Source organism: Panthera onca, chromosome F1 (assembly GCF_046562875.1).
Source record: "Panthera onca isolate mPanOnc1 chromosome F1, mPanOnc1 haplotype 2, whole genome shotgun sequence".
NCBI lineage: Eukaryota > Metazoa > Chordata > Mammalia > Carnivora > Felidae > Panthera > Panthera onca.
Genome location: NC_138355.1, coordinates 60417558 through 60437765, shown reverse-complemented (window position 1 = coordinate 60437765; position 20208 = coordinate 60417558). Strand labels below are relative to the sequence as shown.

The 20208-nt window shown below is 48.9% G+C and overlaps 1 protein-coding gene across 2 annotated transcripts in view; it reads right to left on the bottom strand.

Moving 5' to 3' along the window:
- MTARC1 (mitochondrial amidoxime reducing component 1) overlaps window positions 1-20208 on the bottom strand; it is a 39669-nt gene that overhangs the window by 9123 nt on the left and 10338 nt on the right. Inside the window, exons 4-7 of one of the 2 annotated variants that reach the window (XM_060643220.3) lie at window positions 19786-19926; window positions 15462-15523; window positions 15293-15364; window positions 324-8891 (exon numbers count right to left, since the gene is read on the bottom strand). In XM_060643220.3, the coding sequence (XP_060499203.3) occupies window positions 8765-8891; window positions 15293-15364; window positions 15462-15523; window positions 19786-19926 (402 nt within the window). In that variant the 3' untranslated portion in view covers window positions 324-8764. Of the gene's footprint in view, window positions 1-323; window positions 8892-15292; window positions 15365-15461; window positions 15524-19785; window positions 19927-20208 lie in introns of those variants that run through there. The other variant, XM_078441088.2, reaches the window with a different exon arrangement.

The window sequence follows — 20208 nt, the reverse complement described above, 5'->3', positions numbered from 1 at the left end:
AGAGCTCAACTGCGGCTCCCAGGTTCCCCAGTCAGATCCCTCCTGAGTAGGAGGATGTGAGGAGGCAGAGAGAGGCCAAGACTAATTCACATCCCTTCCTTGGGGTACATTAAGGGTAAGTGTGATTGTAATACTGAAGCAGTTTATTACAGGGAAGTTGCCACCTCTGCCCTGAAATTCTTCCATTTTTTGTTCTTTGGACCCACCGTGTCTACCCACAATGCCTCTGGCCATCCAGAAGTGGGACAGTACCCTTCAGCACCCCTAACACCAGCCACAGCTCCATCATAGATCTTCCTGGGCAAGCAGTGTGGGTTTTTGCCCCCATAAGATTCTGAGATGGGTCAATACAGGACATTGTGTTCTTCAAGGCCTTTCTGTAGTCAAGACAGAAAATATAGATTCTCTTCTATTTTCCATCTCAGTTTATCTTCAGCCTCCTCAACCAACGTAACCTATTAGAAATGATACAGTTTAATCCAATGATATCATGAAGGCACCCCAAAAACAAAATGCCAACAATAAGATGTTCTGCATTTGAACTTCTCTCAAAATATTAAATTACGGGGTGCCTGGGTGGCTCAGTCCATTAAGCGTCCGACTTAAGCTTAGGTCATGATCTCACAGCTTGTGGGTTCAAGCCCTGTGTCGGGCTCTGTGCTGACAGCTCAGAGCCTGGAGCCTGTTTTGGATTCTGTGTCTCCCTCTCTCTCTGACCCTCCCCACTCACTTGCATGCATGCTCCCTCTCTCTCTCTCAAAAATCAATAAACCTTTAAATATATATATATATATATATATATATATATATATATATTTACCAGAGAGTCTGAAGCTCAAAATTAAATCCCCTTACAAGTTAAGCTCCAAAGAAATTAAGACCAAAAAGTAAAGTCTAAAGTTAAATTATGTCACCCTCCATCAAGACTGAGGTTAAAGCCATTATGTGTCAATTTCTTATTCTCCTTAGTCTCAGCGAGGGGAGTTCTGATGTTCTGGATGAGGGTGGGGGTCCTCAGTGGCTAGCGCTGGGCTGTTTCCAGAAAAGAGGCCTTTCAGTTTGGATTAAATCAGCTCCAACTCTCTGATGAGCCCGAATTTTTCTATTACTCTTTTTTTTTTTTTTTTTTACTGTGGCGAGATACACATAACTTAAAATGTACTCTCTTAGCCACTGTGAGGTATACAGTTCAGTGGTATGAAGTCCGTTCACACGACTATACAACGACCACCACTCCCATCCCCAGAACTCTTTCCTCCTGCAAAACTGAATCTGTCTCCACCCCCACCCCCTCCCCTGCTTCCTGGAAGCCACCGTCCTACTGTCTGCTTCCGAGACGCTAGCTACCTCTTACAACCGGAATCGTGCAGTTTGGGCCCTTGGGTGACTGGCTTGGTGACTTATTTCACTCAGCATAATGTCTTCCAGCTTCGTCCATGCTGTGACACCTGTCAGAACTTCCTTCCTTTTTAAGGCTGCATAACATTCCACTCTGGACATACACTACATTTTATTTACCCATTCGGCCATCGGCAGACCCTTGGGTGGTTTCCACCCGTTGGCTATTGTGAATAGTGTTGCCATGAACATGGGTATCCGTGCCTCACTTTCTAAATGAATCAAAGGTTTAAGCCACACAGGAGGTTATCACGGAACTATCTCCATACCACGAAATTGAGAAAATAATTCAGTCCCACGGGGTGCCTGGGTGGCTCAGTCAGTTAAGCATCCAACTCTTGACTTCGGCTCGTCATGACCTCACGTTTTTTGTGAGTTCGAACCCCGAGTTGGGCTCTGTGCTGACAATGCAGAACCTGCTTGGGTTTCTGTCTCCCTCTCTCTGTTTCTGCCCCTCCCCTGTTTTCTATCTCTCTCTCACAATACATAAAAATAAACCAAAAGAAAAGAAAGAAAGAAAGAAAGAAAGAAAGAAAGAAAAGAATTCAATCCCCAATCCCAGGGAGGTTAACCAGGCAAAATCGTGATTCAAAAGCCCATTGTGTGGTGCTAACAAGGACTACAGCAGATTCAGAAGAGAAGATTCTTCTAAGGGAAGAAGGGGAAATGGTTTTATCTGAAGTACTCCTCGGTCATTGCCAGGTGACCATAATCCACACAGAATTCAATTGTGGCTCCGTGTTTACCATATCCAGGGGAGATGAACTCAGCCCTGTAAACAGTGTGCTCTCTCAGAGAGCAGCACTTGAGACATTACTGTATTAAACACGTTTTCATGGTCCAAAATAAGAACGTGATTAAAAAGGATTCTAAACAAGGATTTATTTTCTGCCTGAGAAGCTTAAAATGTGGACACCGCCAGCAAAGGCCAACACTTCTGAGTGTGGCGTCACAGAGAGGAAGACGAAGCGTTCGACCAGTCCTACAGCCCGCGGCCAGAAGGTCGTCTGCCAGTGTATAGACGTTGTCAACTAAAATGATGCAAAATGTCAGCCTCACATCTGTTGAAAAGGGGCTCCTCCTACAGGAAGCAAGATGGTGGGGCAGGGGGCACTAATATAATTAAAACTTGAAGGCACAGTGTAATACAGGAAAATGTCGTTGAGCAACACATCACTAAGACTTGAAATCTTTAGGGGCACCTGGGTGGCTCAGTCGGTTAAGCGTCTGGCTTCAGCTCAGGTCATGATCCTCACGGTCTGTAAGTTCGAGCCCCACGTCGGGCTCTGTGCTGACAGCTCAGAGCCTGGAGCCTGTTTCGGATTCTGTGTCTCCCTCTCCCTCTGCCCCTCCCCTGCTCACACTCTGTCTCTCTCTCAAAAATAAATAAGCATTTAGGAAAAAAAAATTTTTTTAAAGCCTTGAAATACGTTGTTTCTTTTCAAAAGCACTGTGAGCACAATGAAAAGAATACAGCTTTAAGAACTAAGCTTCACCCCATCAGGCATTAATGGAGTCCAGAAACTATGTGAACAATCTTACTTGACATCCCAAGACGTTATATCGGTCCAAAGAGAAAACCAGAGGGGGGAACATGTTAATTTTCTCAGCTTTTTGATAGCACATACACAAGATCTCTTAGCCCCACAAAAAGCTCCAAATATTCTCTAGAACTTCAACTGCCTTAAAATATAGACTTGCATTTATCTTGGCCACATTAACGAGATCTGTTTGACCAATACATTTATATTTATGGTGACTAAGGGCAGATTATGGTTGTTAAAATTTGTCCTTGGGACATGAAAACACTCCTCTGTCATTAATACATTTTGTAATATAAACTATGATGTCAGGTCAACGTAAAGGGTAAAAACGTTCCTAAAGTATGCACACATCATTTTTTAAAGCAATTGAGCCTAATGGAATAACAAAGGTCATCATAACAAACCATTACAGCCTTGGTCTTGGCAACTCTGGCCACAGAAGAATCTCCAAGAAACGATCATCATTCCTCCAATGTTATGGCATCCAGACGACAGGAATGGCTTGCAAATGAGTCATACAGGCTCAGATCCTCAGTAGCTATGTGAACGCTGGACGATCAATTATTCATGTGTTTACAGAGAGCTTTCCCGGTTGATGTTAACCAGAGCTGCTTGCAAAGAAGAGTTCTCCAGCTGTCCTCGGCCATCCTGGGCCTCCAACTAACAAGCCGATTTAATTGCTGGGCAAGGTCATCTGGGAGGTGCCCCTCCCCTAGACCACAATCCCTTTGAGACTTTATTAGGTGTAAAAATACTAATCAGAAATAATTATGACAATACTTTCTTTACCTTACTCCCAGCAAATCCCAAAGACAGAGCTAGAAGTTAGCCTTAACTTAGGTCCCACTGAGCTCCGCCAATACTGGAGTCTGGACTACGGAAGATACAGGTCAGGGATTGGTAGAAGGTACGGAGAAGGAAAGGAAGGGAAAGAATCAGGGTCTGTGGGCTTCATGAGGGAAGTGGGAGGAAGTGCAGTCTAGAATGCCCTGTGAAGGTATGGGGGCCCGACTGACGACCACCAAGGGCGAATAGATTAGGTTGGTCAATATCCAAACGTGATTGAACTTGACCCACCCATCAAAATTGGCCTTGGAACAAGTTAAATCAGAAGGCACTTCTCAGCCCCTTTTGTTACTACAGCCTGTCCAGGAAGACTAATAATGTGATTAGGGCAACTCCTCTTTCTGAGCTCGGCCCAAGAGGATGGGACCAGATGGCCCCACCAGTCCCCTATCAGCTGTGTTTTGAGGGAGACCAGGATCATGGCCAAAGCTGTTGCCTGGGCCTCTTCCTCTGAAGACGCTGCAGTCAAAGCAGACAAAGGGATACCTCAGGCACATTTCTATTATCCCAATTCCAAGAGCATTTGTTGACTCCTTCAACCAGATTCTTCCCCTTGCTTGAAACTGGGCAAATTCAGGCACTATCAAAACTCACTTGTCCATTTCTAAGAAAGTGGTAGAACCAAACGGTGCTCTTACTGATATAAGATCACGGTGTAAAGGGGGGCACCTGGGTGGCTCAGTCAGTGAAGCGTCTGACTTCGGCTCAGGTCATGATCTCACGGTCTGCGAGTTCGAGCCCCACATCGGCCTCTGTGCTGGCAGCTCGGAGCCCGAGGCCTGCTTCAGAGGGTGTGTCTCCCTTTCTCTCTGCCCCTCCGTCACGCATGCTCTGTCTCTCTATCTCTCAAAAATCAATAAACATTAAAAAAACTTTTTTTTAAAGATCATGGTATAAAGGGAGTATATGTGTATGGTCAGAAGCACTAAGACCCTGGGGTAGTTCTGCTTAAAGCAGTAGGAGGTCGGGCGCCTGGGTGGCTCAGTCAGTTGAGCGTCCGACTTTGGCTCAGGTCAGGATCTCACGGTCTGTGAGTTCGAGCCCCATGTCGGGCTCTGTGCCGACAGCTCAGAGCCTGGAGTCTGCTTCCGATTCTGGGTCTCCCTCTCTCTCTGCCCCTCCCCCGCTCATGCCCTGTCTCCCTCTCTCTGTCAAAAATAAATAAACATTTAAAAAATAATAATAATACAAATAAAGTAGTAGGAGGCAGCTCTAGCTGAGAGGTTGCGAGGGAAAGGTAAAGCTAACAGATGGAAAGATCGTGCCCCTCCCTGGTACGGAGGGCATCCTGGAGCACTTGTGTGGTGTCATAAGGCCAGGACTAGAGTCTGCGTCTGCCCCGCCAACCCTGATCCCCGCCATCCATCCATGAATGCAGGTTTGGAAAATGAGTCCAGAGGGAAGGAAGGCTTCCCCAAGGTCCGCCACAATAGCGAAGCTGGTCTAAGACGCTCTCTCCACACCTCCTTTCACCTTTGAGCCTCAGTCCCACCCTTCAGCCCCAGTCAGAGGGATGAGAGAAAAGACAAGAGGAAACATCCCAAGAGAGGCCTCCTCCATGTGGCTGGGCCTTCTCAGGAGGGCACCATTCCTGCTAATCATGATTCCTTGCCCCTGGCTGGTGCTCCCTCTAGAGATCTAGCGGTCAGAGCAGATTTCTTGAGAGGGGGTCAGGTATAGAGTGTAGGGGAGGGCAGTGTCGAGCAGAATCCTTCATTTTAGGTCCCACACGTCCCATGAGCTGCTGGGCCTGTGAAGAAAGCCCGAAGGGAGGTATGCGGGACTTTCCAGAGTCACCGGTCCAAGAAATGCCTTTTCAGGAGCGTCCCTGCAGGCAACCTTTCAGGGTTTCACGGACCAACAAGACCTAGGGCAGCGTCGTGTTCGGGGGTGGCACCAGCGCCCTGGCTAGACCTACAGTCGCTGCCTGGTGTGAGAGCCTCTCGGGCACATCTGAGGGACTCTCCGCCGTCATGGGCCGCTCCAACTTGTCACCCTATCAGAGTCCTGGGGTCGCGTGCCCGGTGCTCCAGCCTGCCATTACTGTGGGTCACAGCCTCACAGACGGCTTCCCAAAGTCACAAGCTGGCCCGGCCTCCGCACGGTCTCACCGAACTGGCCGCGATCCCCGAGCGCACCTCCTCACCCTGCCCCTGCATCCCTAAGGGCAGAAAGAGAGGAGGAGGGGATCTCTCAGTGCCGGACAACTGCCCGATTTCCAGCGTGCCTAGCCTGATTTCTGTCTGCCCGCTGTCACGTCACTGCTTCTGTCTCCTGGGCGTGCAGCTCCCACTTTTTCTGTGGAACAACCATGAACGTGAGCCTTTGAGCAGCCTGCCCAGGGCGTCTCTCAAACTCTCCTTCTCAGCATCTCCAGCTCTTGGCTGCTAATTCTCTGCTGCGATGAAAGCATAAATTGCCACCTAGAATGAAACACAACACCCAGCAGGAGTGGACGTTCTGGCCTGACCTCGAATGTCCATCGCCCACGGCGGTAAGACCGTCCTGAGGGTCTGTGACGGTCTCTCATCCTGATCCTATATTTCAAGTGGAATTGTGTGCAAATGGTCGGTATCCAACACAAACGAGGCATCAGCCCGGCCTTGGGCATGAACCAACTCATTAAATATAAAATCAACACAAGTAAATGGCTCTTAAATCTCACTGACACAAAGCTTGGCAGGTCCTCTGAGATTCTAGGGGTCATTGGAACTTCTCTCTCCAGACAGGAATCTTCCTCCCACCCTGAGGGGCAGAAGGGGACCCCCGACAAACGACGGTGTCCGCACGTCCCCTCCATTCGAGGGCTGCTCTGCACCACAGACAACGACAGGGTCTGCAGGAAGTGTGGCCTTTGACACAGAATGGGTCGCTGGGGAAGTGGATGTTACTATTTACAAAGGGCTAGAAATTCAGGCGAAGGCATTCAGCTTGCCACCGATCACAAATCCCTAGGAACAGCTACCGAACCAACCTTGAGTTTGTCACTGGTGCGTAACTATTGGCTGTTCTCAGAGTCAATCTTCACATGGTTTCTTAACTCCCGGCTGCATTCCACCACGGGTTCCCAAGGTCCCATTCGTAACGTTACTTGCCGAACTCTTATTTTTGCCTCAGTCTACCTGTAGTTTCAGCACAAAGTGGATTTACTAGGGGAAGGTGATGGGCCAGGTGACCTGACCGATCGTTTTCGCTCTCTGCTTCGTGCCAAGGGTGCAGAAAACAAATTGGAGCGAATCACCAACCAGAAAACACACATAGATGCACCTGTTGACCTCCAAGGTTACCTCGGAGCTGGGCTAGATTCCAGTGATTACTAACCTCTTTTATAAAACCGACGTGGAGAACGCACAGCTTTTCGTGAAAAGCACGTTTGCTTGACAGCCCATCGGAGATGGGTGTTTGCCTGGGGAAGCTGTGTGTGAGCAGCTCCATCTGTAAGAGACCCGGCTCTGGTCGGGCGGCACAATTACCGGCTTCGCCCATTCACATCAGTCAGGCTTCAAAGTCCGACTTTTGTGCCAAGAAGTTCATAAGACCTGAAACGAGTTAGAGTAGCTTCCGTTTATTTACAGTTTGGGAACATTTTTTCATGATTTAGTCAGCTTCCTAAGGACAAAACAGCAGTGAAGGATATGGTTCCTCAGCTCTTAGAGCTAAATCATTAGAAAGTAGAAAGATTAGATAGCGGTTTTTAATGAACTGACATGATTTCCTCTTCTTTGAAAGGTTTTCAGCGGCCCATTTCAAATCACAAAATCACGCTTCTTCTCATCCACGGACTCCAGAACTTTCTCACCCAGAATTTGAGGAGGAGCGCCCAGCCATGAGTTGATGAGACCAGCAAGGATCCCAGGGGGCTTTGTGACAACAGAGCCACCCTCCTGAGAGCTTTTAGGAAATCAAATACTTACAGCTGAGAAGCAGAGAGTACCTGGAGGGTGTCCCCACTTCCTTAAAAAAAAAAATCAGGGATAGAAAATTAAAACCCAATCACAGGTATTTTTTTTTTCAATCTTTTCCACAGCATGGGCTAAGCTATCATTCGCCACCACCAGGGGGCGTCATCTTTCTGCTTCTTTTTGCTCATCCGCCAAGAGGGGCGCCACTATTTCACTGGGCAACATTTAACAGTGTCTCGGTCGTCTTCCCCTCTCTGGGGCTACCGCCCACTCTCCTATGTTGGGAAAAACGTTTGGATCACTAATGAGATGTACTTGACATTTGTCTCAAGACAAGGAAGTCTGTGTCTGTCTTGCTTTCCACGTGTTGCCTGTGGGCGTCTGCCAGCAATGGCTGTTCTCAATGGTTGACTTTGCACCATGACATTTCTGCTGTTCTACAGCCCAGAGGCACTGCGTGCTATTGAAGGATCCATCCAATCCTGTGGACGTTGTCTGAGAAGTAGAAGTGCCAGTTCCATGATGATCTATAAGAGGTTGACATCTTAAGTGTTTCCTGAAGATGGGGGTCTTTACGCCTCCTCAAAACGTAGTCCAGGGCTTGAGGAGAAAAGGGATGTGACACTCCAGCCTTATCTGGGGAGCTATGTCATTTCCATTGCATTCTTCCAGAACATTCTTCACACTTCCCCACTCTTCCTCTTCTCTTTCCTCCGGAGTGGTAATGAGACGATGGAGGTTAGCCCTCTGGATAGGTGAATGGAAAAGGGGAACAGATTCCACAATCACAGTTAAACAAGGGATTTTCGGTGTTCTGCCTTGTCATTTAAGTGCCTTGCAGATGTCCTACTAAGCTCCCAAGGACTTATTTCTTTGCCTTGTGCACTGGGACCCTGGGAAGGACTGAGGCACAAAGAAGTCTAAAAGGCAAAAAAAAAAAACAAAAAAAAAACCCGGAAGTCACAGACCCAAAGAAGCTGCTGAGGTATCGGTTCCACAGGCGTGCTTCCCAGCGTTGGCGTCTCTGACGATATCTTTTTTCAAGGTATCTGATATTCCAGGACAGGATTCCTGTCACTGACCCAGCAGGTGCACAGGATCTCCCACTCTGACTGTCCCTGGGTTTTCCAGAACAAAATACTGCCCAAAGAGAGGCGATTTTCCGTATAGCTTTTGCTCAGAAGGGTCACACAGGCGATAACTGCAATGGGAGAAAGAGCATGATGAGTCTTGGCTGAACGAAGCAAGAGCTCAAATGGCCTCTTGGTTCTTCTCAGCTGAAGCCAATGCCCGCCCCCCGCCCCGTCCCCAACCCACAGCCACCGGGGGCCCGGCTCCGGACAGCACCAACCCCATCGAGGTCTGACAGGACGGCGCCTCCTGGGGTCATGCGGGGAGCAGCCCACCCGGAGCACAAACCCTGAAAGGCACCCAGCCCCCCACTTCTTTTCTCCATGGAATGTTCCCTCTGCCGGCCTTACGAGATGAGGCACTCGGGACGTTCAGACACCCTTTACCAGCTTCCTTTGCCCCAGGCGGCTCTCCTCCCGGCTCCCCTGCGTCTGTCACTAGAACCGCCCGTCCTACCAGCCCCTGGGCGTGGAGCCCCGGGGTCATCTAGTCCACCTTGCCCCTCACTTTCCGCAGCTTGTCCCTAGCTGCCAAGTCCTGAGCTTCTTCCTGCGCCACGGCCTTGCCTTGGCTCACTGCTTCTCCCCCCTGCCCTCGGCATGCGCATGCTCGGACCAATGTGACAACTTCCCAACCCATCTCTTTTCCTCCTTCTCCGACCGCCACCCCCCCCCCCCCCCGGGGCTTCCAATTCATGGTTGGGAGGAAGCTATGCCACTTCCTTCCTTTTGCTCTGGTCTTGTCGTTCCCAGGCCCAGAAACTGTCAATGGCTCCCCGGTGCCTAAAGACAGCATTGCAACTCTTCAGCGGGGCGTGCAAGGCTCTCTACCTGGCCCCAGCAGCTTCTCCAAGCCTGTCACCCCTCTGCCCTTTACATGAACCTGTGTAGCTCTCCAATGGATTACTAAATGTCCTTTTTTTTTAATGGGGGGGAGGGGCAGAGAGACAGAGGGAGAGAGAGACTCTTAAGCAGGGCCCATGCTCAGCACAGAGCCTGACTCGGGCGACGGGGCATGATCCCACGGCCCTGGGATCATGACCTGAGCCGAAATCAAGAGTCGGAGGCTTAACTGACTGAGCCACTCAGGTGTCCTTTCTCCATGTCTTTTTATCTTGCTTTGCATTTTACTGGCTCAGAGACTCCTATGGGACACCACCCCTTGTCCACCTCCCCGTGCGTTATAATTCTACCCTTTCCTCAAGGCCTAACTCAAATGCCACATCTCCTAAGAAGGAAGCCCAGGATCCCCCAGCCGGGAGTATCTTTCCCACCTTCGATTTTCCCTGCCAGCTCCTGGAACATTCACATGCCTTGTCCTAGAGTCAAGGCACACGTCTACCTGTCTGCAAGATTGGTGTGGGGGGGGGGGGTCCCCGGAGAGCAGGGACTGTGGCAAACTCCCTTGTACTGCTCACAGGTCACCAGTGACTCACAATCATTTGTTGAATGGATGAATGTGTTGGTGAGCAAAACCCTCTAGTCGACTCAGTATGAACATCTTCGTCAGGCCGAAAACACGAGCAGCACAGGAGGGCACAGGGGCAGATGTGTGGGAATAACATGGCGAGATTCTCCCCTTACCCCCCTGAACCGGGAGAAAGTTTTCCTCCAGTTTCGCACTTAAGCTAACTCCAATTTTACATCACCTTTTTATTTAAAACATTTTTTTAGAGAGTGGGAGAGAGGGAGGAAGGACGGGAGCAGGGGAGAGGGGCAGAGGGAGAGGGAGAGAATCTCAAGCAGGCTCCCCACTCAGTGCAGAGCCCGATGTGGGGCTCGATCCCATGACCCCGGGATCATGACCTGAGCCGAAATCGAGAGTCGGATGCTCAACAATCGACTGAGCCACCCAGGCGCTCCAAAACATTTTGATAGAAAACATTAATTTTATTCTACAGTGCTTTAAAAAGAAAAAAAAAAACGTTTGTGGCAACCTGGTCCTAATTTCGTTCATCGGATCAGAGGGGGCAGATGAGCCACTGGAGAGGATCAAATCCAGAGGCCCCTCGCCAGGCTGCAGGCACCTTGCCTGACCGGCTCACTGCCAAGGGCGCCTGAGAACCGAGGTCTGGCCCCTCCACCCACAGTCACTAGGCTTCCTACCCAGGATGCGACTGATCCTTGGTCATCTATATTCCTTGCGAGTGTGGACACAGGCCTGGAAAAACTGAGTGGGTTGCTATTAAGTCTTCTACACAAAGGTTTGGCCATTCATGGGTTTCACCTGCCTTCTCCCATCAACCACTCACATGTACACTCACTCCCCCCACCAGGTAACTGAGAATGCAGGGCCCCTTGCAGCCCGGCCCCTCAGCGCAAAACGGGGCAAGAAGGTTGGTTTGTACAAGCGCAGGTTTGGTCACCTGGTTCGCAGGCGGCAGTCCATTTCGGCGCCTGGGAATCGAAACAGGAAGCGCTGTGGCAGCGGTCGAGCCCTCCAGGGCTCCCCTACAACCCTCCCCCACTCTTGTCCCACCTTCCGGTCCCTTTAACACGGTCCCCCACCCCTCCCCGCAGGGACGCGGGAAGACCCCATAAACGAGTTCATCGGCGACCCCTTGTGGACATGAGTGGGTACTGCAAGCGGTCTGCAAATTCATGTGCACACCGAGCTTTGTTCAACAGACGGCAAACAGAGTGCTGTATCTTGTGGGGATCGCCTACGATTTTTCTTCCCCGCATATGTACTTTTTGGTGGGGATTAATAAATTACAAACGCATTTAAAGGTTCCTTTCTTAATGCATTTTCCTTTTTTAATGAGTAGGGAACCTACAACTTCTCTAACGAGCAGGAGGTTCAAGCCCCTGTGTTTAACTTCAACAGAGGTCTCCAAACTGCAAGGGTAAGCGTGACTGGAAACGCTGCCACCTGTAAAGTACGTGCACCGGTGCCGGCTGCTGCCCATTATCACTCTGCCCGGTCTGCTCACTTACTGGTCAATGCCCAGACCGTGGCTACAAGCATGGTCTCTGGTCACCTCTGGGTCCCCACCTTGGGGCACAGGCCACTTCTGAGACCTCACAATCTACTACCTCAATGGCCAGGGTAAGAATTAAACAGCACTGGGGGGCACCTGGGGGATTCTGTGTCTCCCTCTCTCTCTCTGCCCCTCCCCCACTCATGCGCACGCTCTCTCTCTCTCTCTCTCTCTCAAAATATAAATAAATGTTTAAAGAAAACTTTTTTTTTTTTTTAAAGAAGAGAATAGTTCCATCTCCATATTTTCCCACCTCCCCTCCTCCTCTGTGCCGCCCGCTCTGAACTTTTCCCAGGCAAGGACTCCCCTGGGTTTGGCTCACGGATGGTCCGCAGCGCCTGACCTATTTCTTCTCTCGTTGCTCTGCCACCTGCATTCTGCCAGCGGGCGCCAGGCCTCCGCGGGTGAGGCTGGCAGACAGGTCTCCCGACTGGGGACCAGCAGGCACCACACCCCGGGGCACCTGAGGACACGGCAAAACGCAAAGCAGTCTGGCGTCAGAGCGACCTGCCCGAGAGCGGGGAAGGTGTTCTGGAGGCTACTGTTTGCTTTGCTTCGCTTCCCGTGATTTATGTCCCGTGGCCGGGCCTCTCTCTTCCAGATTTATGGCCACCTGTCCTGGGGAGAGCATAAATTACTACCTCTATGGCAGCTCCAATCCCCGTCAGAGACAGGGGAAGACACCTAGGTGGGCTGCTCCCTCTCCGGGGGGATTAGGAGCCATGGGGGGGTTGGGGGGTGCTGGGCTGCAGAAAGCCTGCAGACCATTGGGAGAGCTGTGCTGGTTCCCGCGACCCCCGCCTGCTTGTCCTCACTCCGTGTGGGGGTCAATTATCCTCCTTCTCTAAACACAGATTCCCGATGCAGGAGGCTGTTCCCACCAACAGAGACACTCTCTAAATCCAGAGGGAGGGGGTGACAGACACCAAGTCACGTGATGGGGGAGAGAGAGAACAGGACGCACAGAAAAAGGGTGATGGTCAATTCCTACAATCGCTCAGCTGGTCTGCACACAGAAGCATCCAGATCTGTCCTACCCGGCTTGTTTCAGAGGGAAGAACACCCATGGCCTGCACGAGAGGGGGACCGGCCGACGCTCGGGACAGCTGGCCGCAGAGCCAGGGTTCCCGGCTCCCGGGACAGGGCTCTTTCCAGGGCCACCTGCCCCTCTCCCTGCAGCTCCTTTACGGCCACAGGAAGTAGGAAGAGCAAGTTCTGCTTTGTTCTGCCACTGAATGAGTGAGTGCGTTTGGAGGCATAGCTGGTCTGTCGTTGCTGCTTCTCAAAACCCCACTCCCCTTACTAATATTCCAACACACATAGTATTTATTATTACAGCTCCCAAACATGCACACAAGTTAAAAGAATTTTATAGCAAACACCCACTTACTCATCACCTGGACACTACATGTAACACTTTACTGTATTTCCTTCATCACATTTTATCCATCCCTCAATTCATTACATGTACATTTTTGCATTTGCAAATAATTCGCGGACATCAGTGGACTTCACCTCTACACAGTTCAGCTGGCATATCATGTCCTAGAGTTAAAATTTTCGTTACTTTTTCTGGGGTGGGGGGGAAATGTACATGCAGTGAAATATACAACTCTCAAGTATGCTATGATATTACGTTCTTCTTTAAAGTTTATTTTATTTTTGAGAGAGAGAGAGACAGCACACAAGTGGGAGAGGGGCAGAGAGAGAGAATCCCAAGCAGACTCCGTGCTCACGGTCCAGAGCCCTCCACGGGGCTCGATCTCACGAACCCTGAGACCATTACCTGAGCCAAAATCAAGAGCTGGACACTTAACCAACTGAGCCACTCAGATGCCTCGATCATATTAAGTTCTTAATATTAGGTAATAAATATTAAGTTAAAGTGAGAAAGTTAATTAATGTTGTTTTGAGCATTGAGGAATCCACAGTGCCCCTGAAAATGATGAGAGCTGCCTTGGGCTGTCTGTACCTCTCTTGGAATGTTCCTGCAACTCTACACCCAGCGGTGGGAACCCAGGTGAAAAGCAGCCATTTGCTATTCATTTCAAGAATACCTCTCCCGGGGCGCCTGGGTGGCTCAGCCAAAGTGTCCGACTTCGGCTCAGGTCATGTCGTGGTTCGTGAGTTTAAGCCCCGCATCAGGCACTGTGCTGACAGCTCAGAGCCTGGAGCCTGCTTCAGATTCTGTGTCTCCCTCTCTCTCTGCCCTTCCCCCACTCACACTCTGTGTCCCTCTCCCTCAAAAATAAATAAACATTTAAAAAGAATTTTAAAGACTGCATATAAAAATATTTTTTTCTCATAATTCCATTACCACAAGAGCACCTCCATTCATGTTTTTGTTTATAAATTTCTAGTCCTGGGGGCGCCTGGGTAGCTCGCTTGGTTGAGTGTCCAACTCTCAATGTCAACTCAGGTCACGATCCCAGGGTCATGGGATTAAGCCCCATGTCAGGCTCCAGGTTAAGCATGGAGCCTGCTTGGAATTCTCTCTCTCTCTCTCTCTCTCTCTCTCTCTCTCCCTCTGCCCCTCTCCCCCACTCACTCTCTGTCTCTCTAAAGGAAACAAAAAACAAAACAAAACCTTCCAGCCCTTTATTTACTCATGTGCTTTTATATATTTTAAAAAGTAAAATCAAATAAAAAATAAATATATGTGCTATTTTGTTATCAGCTTTTAAAACAGTGTTATTTTAACTATCTTTCGATGCCATTTAAACTTATCTCTGTAACTGTATCTTTCACTTAAAATATTTTATTATGAATACTTTAAAGTTAACATAAAAGTAGAAATGCTGATGGGGCACCTGGGTGGCTCAGTTGGTTGAGCGTCTGACTTTGGCTCTGGTCATGATCTCACGGTTCGAGAGTTCGAGCCCCACATCATGCTCACTGCTGTCAGCCCAGAGCCTGCTTCAAATCTTCTGTTCCCCTCTCTTTGCCCCTCCCCCCGCTCTGTGTGTGTGTGTGTGTGTGTGTGTGTGTCTCAAAAATAAATACACATTAAAAAAAAAAAAAAGTAGAAATGCTGCCATCAATGCCCATATAATTATCACCCAGATTCTATTTATCAAAGTTTTGACACAATTTTCCATGTGACCTTTTTTGTGTGTGTGTGCTGTAGTAATATACAGCACATCCCAGACATCATGTCATTTCCCCTAATTACTTCAACACCCTTCTCCAAAATATATGTATCTATCTTATATCCAAGTGCCATTATCACACCTAATAAACATTTGGTATCATCAAAGACTCAGTTCCAAATTTGCCAAAATATCTAAACAATGCATTTCTTAAATCGGTTCCTTTGAATCATGAATTCTGAATGAGAAATATAGTTATTTATGCAAGGAGACATTCTGGGAACCATGGCACCCAGGAATATCTCCCCAGTTACCCAGTCACTAGGACCCCCCTCGGCTTCAAGACTGTGTGTTCGTGCTATTTTCTCTGCTTCCCAGAGACGTTGAGGTGCCTGCTCCTACCTCTTCAGGGTCTCCAGCGGCTCCTTCCTGCTCATGACGCCAGTGTCTGGGTCCACCGTGGTTAAAATGCACCTGGACACACACACACACAGCATCATACAAGGGACAAAGCAGGCTGACCTCGGCCCTCCCACCGTCTCCACTCCGGGGGTGGAAGGAAGTGCCTTACCTGGAACAAGCCGTTACTCTTTTCAGTATGACGTCACCAATAAGAAGCTCATCCCAAGAATCCTACGGGGACAAAGCACAAAATTCATAAGGGCACTTCCGAGCCTTAGCTGTGACACACCTGTGTAGGGACTTCGCGTGAGCTGACACCTAATGAAGCCACTTATACCGTAGATGGGAGACTTTTACACCAGCCCCGAGAAGCCACACACCCTCCTGTCCTCTCTCTGCCTATGACAGTTCATGCCCCTACAGTGAAATGCTCCCTCTGCTCTCACTGATAAAACTGCAATCGAAATTCATCTCCCGAGCGCCTGGGTGACTCAGCCGGTTAAGCGTCCAACTGCAGCTCAGATCATGATCTCGTGGTTCATGAGTTCAAGCCCCGCGTCGGGCTCTGTGCTGACAGCACAGAGCCTGGAGCCTGCATCAGATTCTGTGTCTCCCTTTCTCTCTCTGCCCCCCTGCCACTTGTGCTCTCTCTAAAAAATAAATACACTTAAAAAAAAAAAAAAGAAACTCACCTTCCTGACTGATCCCATTGGACTCAAGGAGGAGCGAATGGAGGGGTTGGGATTGACAGAGGGTGTGGGTGACAGAAAGGACATGGACAGGGGGTCACTCTAAACTATGCATGCCTCTGCTGGACCTAGATCCTTAGGACACTGATATGTTCACCTTGTATCTCCCCTTGCAGATACGAACAAATCAAGAGTACTCCCCACACCCTTATGGGCTCCACCGCAGGGAGCTTCTCAGGCATTTGCCCACAGCCTGGGTCACTGGTGCCTACTTTTCAGGACAAATAAAATCAATGGACTAGCACCCCTTCGAATCCAGCAGGGGAGACAGGGCATACACACAGGAAAAGTTAACGATCAATATATTTTTGAGGGTTCCAGAAAATTCGAGAGAAAGCAAAAATTGGAGAGAAACCCACACTGTACGTGGGTTTAACTACACAGGCAAGAATTGACCTGGAGGTTTTAGAAGAACAAGCCCTCAGGCTGCTCTGGTCAGGGGAGGTTTTAAGGAAAAGATAGGATTTGAATGGAACCTTCCAGAACAGAGACTTTGGAAGGCACAAAAGAAGGGTGAGGAGGCTGGGGAAATAATTAGAAGGAAGACACTGAAGAGACATAGAACATCTAATCATAGTCCTGAACTTCTTACCCTGGGAGAGAAGTGCCAGCTGCCTCAGGGCTGAAGACAAAAATTCATGAGCTAAAACCAACCTGCCCTGTCAGGTGTGATCACAAGACAGAGACCTGGAGACTCAGAAATTTAACTCTCGGAGTGTATATCACTCATGCTATATGTATTGCAGCTGGTTTTTTAATGTTCTTATTTATTTTTGAGAGAGAGAGAGAGAGAGAGAGAGAGAGAGCGCACAAGTGGGGGAGGGGCAGAGAGAGAGAGGGAGGTATTGCAGCTTTTAAGCATAAAATGGGTCTCTTAACCGTAGGTCCAAAAAAGCTGGGCTCCTGGGGTTAGAGAAGCCCCAGCCTGTTCTGTGTGTGTTTGTCCACCAGGGGGCACCATGGTCATAAAAAAACATAAAAGATCCAAGAGAAGAGAAATGTGGGCTCTGTTAGGAAATTAATTAATTACTAATTAATTTATGTGCACTAGAAACTGTTGGGGATCGAGTCACAGATAAATAAGGTAAAAAATTCCATAATAAGGGAAGCCAGAGATGTAAGCGGGTCCAAGCCCTGAGCCCTGTGATACTCCGGCCTTGAGCTAACCCCTAGCGGCCCTGTCATCTCCCAATCCGTCGGTGCTAACAACATCCTTGTGGTCACCTAACACCCTGCATTCACCACCTTCGTTGCCTGTCTTGCTGGCCTGTTCACAATCTGATCGCCTTAGGAGAAACAACCATGTTTCTTCAATCCTGTTTTCCACAGTGCAGGGGACCCAGTGGGACTAACTCATCGTGCAATGAGTGACATACTACTGTAGTCAGTTAAGTGTCCAACTCTTGGTTTCAGTTCAGGTCATGATCTCATGGTTTCGTGAGTTCGAGCCCTGCATGGAGCTCCACCCTGACAGCGTGGAGCCTGCTTGGGACTCTCTGTCTTCCTCTCTCTCTGCCCCTCTCCCACTCGGCTGTCTCCGTCTCTCTCAAAATAGATAAATAAACTTAAAAAAAAAAAAAAGAGTGACATGTTATTATAAAATGAGCTCAGCCACAGTGTTGTATTAACATCCAATTTAAAATGTGAAATGTTCCCAGCTAGGAAACACTCAGAGTTATAAAGAAATGAAGGCCTCTAAAACAAGATTCAGTTCAAACAAATGTAAATCTGAGGTCCTACTCTGAGAGAGCTGTCTCCGCTCATTTTATCTACATCTGACCATCTCAGAACTTTGGGGCAGGAAACGTCATCAACATGACCCAGGGCACAAGGATCGCAAAGGGGAAGGAAGCTTAAAGTTGGCCACAGTTGAGGGAATGCCTCAGTCAGGCTCCTTCACTCTGATTATAGGAAAGAGACCATCCCCCACCTCTCTATGACACTTTCTAAGAGCTTTTCCACAGATTGGTATAGACCTTGATTCTTACAGCTGCCATCAGGGGAGCTGAAATCATCTGCATTTTACAACTGCAAGAAGCAAAGGCCTTGAGGGGTTCAAGGACTTGTCCAGGGTCAAACAGCCACTTATTGAAGCAGGTGGATTCAAACCCAGGTGTCCCAACCTCACATATGCCCCTTAGAATGTTCAGAGTTCCTTTGGCACATGGTACTGTCTGGGTTCAAGACCCAGCTCCTCCACTTTGTGCCATGGGATAGCCTCAGGCGAGCCAGGTCACCTCCCCAGGCCTCTCCCTTCCTCCTTATAAAAAGGGAATAATGACCTTCACCTCCCCAGGCTGCAAAGCACAGTGTGAGCATTAGGTGGAAGCCACCACCCTTTTCCTTTTTCTGAGAAGGAAAACCCTCAGGAGAAACTGCTTTCCTGGCCTCCACTGGTACAAGACAAATATCAATGAGACGATCAAAAGCAACCAACACTGATTTTCCCCTCTTGTCTGAGTCCAGCTGAACTGTGCTGGATGTGAGCAAGGACAGATGAGCTCCCTTGTCACAGTGGAACGTGGAGGGACAGCCCAGGGCAGGCTCTCGGGGATAGCGCACGTTTCCCGCCTTATACTAGAAGCTGACCTGCCATCTTTGGAAAGCTTGGCATGTCTAGAGCGTTTGACGTAAAACATCAGAAGTGGATTTGGAGGTACTTTTACTGCCCGTCACTGACTGATACTGCATTTATACTTTTTACGAGTCACCTTAGCCAACCTGACCCTTTGACAAACCCGTAAGGTAATCCTAGGCAGAAAGGATCACTCCATTCTCCAGGCAGGTACACAAGCCTACACAGAGCCATGCAGAGGCCAGCAAGGAAGCTGGAGGCGGACCTCAGAGCCTCGGGTTTGAGTGTGGGCTTCAGTTTCCTAGATTGCTTCTTTCAGCACACCTAGCTCTGTCCTCACAGTAAGACGGAAAGGCAGAATCCATCTCCCTGAGTATAAGGGAGTAAGACTCAGTCACTTGGACTCAGTTCTTCCCCTGCCCTTTACCTCCACTTTCCATCTACAAACACCCACCACCAGAACTCTGGAACTCCCATCTGAGAGCTGGTGCCTCTGTCAAGTACCCACATCTGGATGGTTGCCACTCACCAAGCCTCTAGGCCACCGACCTCTGCCTTCATGGTCAACAAGGAAAAGAACCAATGAAATATCCAAAGACAATGACAAAGGTAAATCTGCTGCCAGAATCATGTGACGCCGTGGAAGCCCTTCATGCTAAGCCACAGTGCAGGCATCTGAGGGCAGATTGAGGGTGGCACTGGAAGAATTTTATAGGCCATCCAGCTGGGGAACCCCACCCCCGACGCTGCAGCAGCCATACTGTAAATGCCTATCTTTCCCCAGGGACCATCAGTTGAACAGGAAAGCTAACTTCAACAAGACATGAGTATACCCTGCCTTTGTTCCATGGCCCACACACATCACGTATTTTATGCTACGTAAATTTGGCTCAAAAACCAATCCACCCACTGGGAATTATGCTGAGGAGTCTCAGACCCTGAACTGCTCCCTGTACACCAGCACCTCCACTTCATCTATATCTGTGTCCTCCGTGCTGATGTGTGAACTAATCAGGTGCTCAAGAACTCTAAAAACTGAATGGCCCAGCATACCACCAATAACGCATGAATCCTTTGGAATAATCTAAAGCAACATCAAAGAATTTCATACCTTAAAAAAAAAAAAAAAGTTAAATCCAAGGAAAGGGCAAAGGAAAGCAACTTGTTACCTCTGCATAGACACCACACCCTGAAATGACGATATTGGGCCTGAAGTTAGCCACTTTAACTTTCTTCTCCAGCCTGGAGTTGAGATCTGCCAAAGATGCCTCAGAGAGAATCAAGAAGGGGCTGGCATCTGAGTATGCAATCTGGGAAGGAAACAGAAGTGGTTAGAACGTGGCACACAGAGGTCATATGTGGTTAGTTCCTGGAACCCTCCCCTCCCCAGTTCCCAGGGGAACACACACACACACACACACACACACACACACACACACACTATTTCTAAGTATTTCTTTAGTTCTTTATATAGAAAAGTCACAGTGGTTCAGAAATCTTAAAGAGCCTTGCAGATAATAGGAATTACATGATGGAATGAAAAAAAAACGTGGCCTTGGGATCCTAAAGCTGCCACTGGCCAAGTCCCCTTG